Source organism: Myotis davidii, unplaced genomic scaffold, assembly GCF_000327345.1.
Source record: "Myotis davidii unplaced genomic scaffold, ASM32734v1 scaffold3058, whole genome shotgun sequence".
Lineage (NCBI taxonomy): Eukaryota > Metazoa > Chordata > Mammalia > Chiroptera > Vespertilionidae > Myotis > Myotis davidii.
Window position 1 is genome coordinate 77,839 of NW_006289564.1, and position 5,476 is coordinate 83,314.

General features: G+C 39.2%; 1 protein-coding gene across 3 annotated transcripts in view; it reads left to right on the forward strand.

Annotated features, from left to right (window-relative positions):
* Positions 1-5,476, forward strand: part of SLC12A1 (solute carrier family 12 (sodium/potassium/chloride transporter), member 1) — an 88,335-nt gene that overhangs the window by 52,224 nt on the left and 30,635 nt on the right. For all 3 annotated transcript variants that reach the window (XM_006762017.2, XM_006762016.2, XM_006762018.2), the window contains exons 18-19: positions 1,870-2,010; positions 4,468-4,574. In XM_006762017.2, the coding sequence (XP_006762080.1) occupies positions 1,870-2,010; positions 4,468-4,574 (248 nt within the window). The remainder of the gene's footprint in view (positions 1-1,869; positions 2,011-4,467; positions 4,575-5,476) is intronic.

Here is a 5,476-nt window from a genome sequence, read left to right on the forward strand (position 1 = left end):
TATTCTGAATGAAATAAGTACCTGAAGAATCTGATCCAATGTAAACAGAACCTTGAAGTGGAAGGGACCCCAGAGGTCATCTAGTGTTGTGTAAGACAAAGTTAATACAGGCCACAAATGTAATTTAAAAATTTTAGTAGCCAATTAAAAAAGTCAAAAAAACAGGTGTTAATAATATTTTACTTAATGTAATGTATTCAGAATATTAAATGCCATCGATATAAAATTATAAATGAGATATTGTGCTTTATTTTTCATACTAAGGCTTCCAAATTCAGTATGTATTTTACATTTCTAGCACAACTCCATGTTGACCAGCCACATTTCAAATGCTCAATAGTCACATATGATAAGAGCTATCACAGTGGCAGTGATCAGCTAGACAATTCCCTTATTCTCTGAAATGTATAACCCACATCAAAAGAGGACAAAAGGCTTACCCACGGTATCAGCTGGTCAGTGCCTGGGCCAGACCTAAACCCAACACTGGTTCCCAGTTCAGCCCTCTCCCATCTCTGTTGTAGAATTAGGTTGGGACCTTCAGTGAGATTGTGAGTACTCAGTTAAGATAATGAAAATCAACTTTGGACAGGCACCTACTATACACCAGACATTATAATAGGGACTTTATCATGACTACTTAGAACAATCTTGCAAAAGGACAGAGATTGTTATTCCTGTTTTCAGAATACTATCTAAAAGCTCAGAGATGATCAATTACCTTCAAAGTGGCCACACTTAGATTTGAACACCATTCGGTCTGGCCGAAAAGCCTGATGTCTTTTCAATGCATTGAAGCCCTTTCTCTCCAACCTGAGACCCTCAAAGATGCGATTCCAAGTGTGGTCTGAGGACCAGCAGCATTCATGTCCCCGGGAGTTTTTAGAAATGTAGAATTCCGAGTCCTATTCCAGACCGATACACTGCATTTTATCAAGATTCCAGGTGTATTGTAAGAAATCTAAGACAAGTCAACAAAATCCAAATCTTTCCGTGAATTGAAATAGTTTCCCAAGAAAATAATAGATTTGTGCCCTGTCAGCACATGGCAGATACTCAGAAATAACCTTTTGGATTGGTTTGAAATAATGCAGGGAAAAGCTAGGTTGGACCTTTAAGGTAGGAGGAACAAGAATAAAATTTTTAGTTAAAAATGAATTTCTGGAACTCAAATCTGGAAATTACAAAATACTTCATCTACCATGACAACACCTGCCCCCTTCTCACTTAATCTCTTGTATTCTTCCTAGGCCGTAGGTATGTGAGCTTTTGTTTCCACCAGATTCCTTGAGGGAGTGGGAAATACTGATTAACTGAGTGGGAGTATGTTAACATTACAAGGAGAAATGTGCAACAGTATCCTTATCACAAAAAGCAACCGATGGGCTTAGAAGAATTGTCAAGTCGTGGTAGTCTACGGCAGGATTTGCAAATCATCATGCTCTGGTTCCCAAGAGCGCCATTCATTTCTTGCCACTGGGCTCCGGCTCTGATTGGTGTTCTTAAAAGAGGCTCTCGCTATTGAGTCAAAGGTAGATTGTGTATTTATTCTGAACTTCTGCCATCACATTTTTCGTATTTTCCTCATGTGCCATGATGCCCTGAGCTGTTTCTGTCATTCAGAAGGAGGCAGTTAACTAAGCAGGTAGTGACACATCTGACGTTCTGGGTAGAAAGTGCAGAATGGGAGCAGCACAGTTCCTCTCCAAAAGGCTGAATCCGCGTGAACCTCCTGTACTGAGGTGTTTTCCCTCTTTCCCATTTCTTAACTCAATGGGGCATGGCCGGCTATGTTTGCCTTTCAGAAAACAACAGCAGTGCGGTGTGTAATAGCCAGGCTTCTAACCAACATTTCATTGTGTCATACAGGGACCGCGCAAGCTGTGCGTTAAAGAGATGAACAGTGGCATGGCGAAAAAGCAGGCCTGGCTGATAAAGAACAAAATCAAGGCGTTTTATGCTGCCGTGGCTGCAGATTGTTTCAGGGATGGTGTCCGAAGTCTCCTTCAGGTAAGGCTAGCATTGAAGGAGTGAGTACAGAGGCAAAGGAAAATTAGCACTCCACGCTGATGAAGCTCCCAGAGCAAATGGCGTGGGCAGTGTAACGTCAGAGATCAATGCAGATGGATGAGGATTACGTTTTGAATTCCTGGAGATAGGAAAAGCAAAAACAAAAGTGGAGAGGTTCTATTACAATCAACTATGACTCATGCACTGGAAATGGGAAATGAGGTTGCCTTTGGCCAACAGCATACATTCTGTCCCCATATTTATTGAAATGCAAATTTGTTCTGATGGTTGACGACACTCAGGATCCTATTAAAACTTCAAACTATTTTTGCATCTAGCAATGCTCAAGTGAAACATTCTTTTCCTTTTTTCTTTTGCAAATGGTATGAGGGCAGCTGCTAGGCTAAATAAATGCCTGGTGTCAGGATGTAAAATCTCTCTATCCTTTTAAATTATTTCCAGAATGTTGACTAAAATATAGTAATTTCTGTGGTTCAACACTAAAGCCTACAGGTCTCCCATCTTTTCTCACTCATTATATCGTTTTTCCTCCCCTTCAATAATAAGTACAAAAATTCTTCCCCTTGTTCTGAACTTCATAATTAGGAGTGCCAGTTTCCTTAAAATAATCCAAGAGACTTTGGCTTTTTAATCATTCTGGCATTAACAGTTGAATAGCCCCGATTCTACATTTACCGAATGAATCATTTAGCTTTCAGAGTGGCCACACACAGGAGGGTCAACAGTCCAAACAGCATCCAGATAACTCTGATGCTGGTGCAGGCAGAAAAGAAAAAAATATGGCTCACGTTGTAATATTTGGAGATTAAGAGTCTTCGATGCATTCTTGTCTCTAACATCCTTGACGAGCACTTGTGCAGTGGCTGCACAGACAGAGAGCCCATTTCTGAAAGACCTATTACCCCAATGAGCCTCTTTTCATCTGCTAACCCATGGAAATAGAGGTCATTGCAAGATGCTGATTTTTCCTTCAGCCTCAAGCTACTTTTCAGTAGCTCTTTGATTAAATATGTTGGGAAGGTTACGCATTTAATGTAAAATTATCATAAAAATTGGAGAAGTAATAAAAATTTTCACTGGAAATAAGACAAATATAGTAAGAACAGGGAGAGGAAAGACATAGGCATGAAAAACAACTCATATATGAATCCAGAAGGAAAAAAGGCAGTGCATAAAGCTTGTTCTCATGAGTTTCTTCAATGAAAAGTGGAGTCCAGAGAGGTCATGACAAAGGGCAGGACAACATGGTAACAAAGGGAGGCACTGACAATGATACCATGTTAGATAAAGCCTTCTATGCATCTAAGAAATTATGGTATGAATGACCACATCCCCAAAATGTAGTCATGGGAAAGACTATACCCATACTGCCATGTATCTGCCCTGGGCCAAATGAGCTATTCTGTTACCTGTACATTTCTAAGAAGAATATACAAATGTGGTGGAAGCAAAGCTTATTTTAGGAACCCTCCATCAATGCTTATCATCTTCTACTTGCTACTGTCCTCTCTAAAACTTCCTGTTCTGACCATTTGTTTCACTATTTTCATGATTCAGAATGCCCTTCTTTCACTCTTACTTGTCAGCATCTCACCAACTTGCAAGATCTAGGACAAATACCAACTCTTCCATGAAGCCACCCATGAATCCTCAACTGGAATTCAGGGTTTCTTTCTTTATGTTTCCATATGAGTTCCTAGTGCATTTGCACTTGAACTAAAATTATTTGTGAATATCTTGTATCTTCCACTTTATTCTAAGCTCCTTAAGGTCAAAGAATATGTTTCACTACCATGCCACAGAACCTAACATAGTATTTTGCGATTAATAGGTGCTCAATAATACTGCTGGATTAAATTTAATTAACTGAAAGTCATATCCTGTCATCTAATGGGGGGAATGAAACTTCTGATATGGAAGTTGGCTATTAATGATACTGTCATATAAAAGAATTGGGTTCTGGAAACACAGCTCATTTACTCTTCAATAAATAATGTAGGTAGAAGTTTCAGTGATTTTGTATATAAGAATTTTCCAAACATGGATTTTATTGCTAATGACATTATGGATATAACAGGTGGAAATTAGCTTTGAACCACTAAGTTACAGCATGCATGCCAACAGTTAAGCCAACCCTTACTTGATTTTAAATTATTGAACCATTTTAATGAGTGTGTCAGAAGAAATGCAAATGACTGCTAATTTAGAAAAGCTACATTTCTGTCATCTAAAATCCATTTATGGCTGAGATGATTTAGAACTAATCTTTCTATTTTATGCTTGGGTATGGGCATGAAGGACATGCACTGAAATGTAATCTAATCTTCCGAATCATCAGAACATTACTTCAGTGCTCTTTCCGACCTTATTTTTCATTTGCAGTGGTGGTTTCCTGGTACAGTAAGGATTGCCCATGTGTTTATCTCCTCTGTTTAGGCCTCGGGCTTAGGAAGAATGAAACCAAACACTCTGGTGATTGGATATAAAAGAAACTGGAGGAAAGCTCAGTTAACAGAGATTGAAAACTACGTGGGAATCATACAGTAAGTGATGCTTTCAAGATGTGTTGCTTATAAAGCACTAACCAGGGAAGTACATGACACTGTTATACTAGATTCAATTGCCTGAGAAGAGGACATTCCCCTGGCACTCTGAATTCTTTACCAAACTGAAAACACTTCCAATAATAGAACTCGAGGGAATCATAATATCAGAGGAAGCAGGATGGGGGGAATTCGGTGTCAAAGAAAAAAGTCAACATTAAGAGTTACAACCTTAAAACCTATTCATGAGATTAAAAACAAAGGACAGGTGGTAAAGGAATTTTTCTTTCAAAAAACTGGAATCTTGGACTAGTTGGTGTGCCCAATCAGTCATTATCTTCTTCTGAGCCTTGGGGAACGTAGTCACTAGCCCAAAGCCTCATTGTTGATATGACGGTGCCATATGCCAGTTGCCTCTGCCATGTAACAGTGTTGGTTAGTGCACAGAGAGTGAATTTTCAATGGTATGTGACATCTGATCCTTAAATATTGGGGGAGTCTTAAGATAAAGGTAATAATAGTCATTAAAGGATGAGTGGGCACCAGCCTAATGCCCTTAACATGAGCTACCCCATTTAATTCTCACAAGAAGACTTTGAAGTAAGCAGTACTATCATTCCCATTTTATAAGTAGAGACATAGACATTAAAACTTAAAACATGCAGAGTTGTGTAAGTGACAGAACTGGAATTTCAACCCAGGGTCATCAGAATTCAAAGTTTAAGCTCCTGACCACAGGCTATGCTGCCTCAAGAAGTACTTATACAGAAAAGAATGGGAGGAGAAACTAAGATGGCGGCAGAGATAAACACCAGGAAATTAATGCCGCTCACAACAATTGATTAATACCTCAGAGAAACAATACGGACTTCATCCAGAACCATAGGAAGCCTGGCTGACTG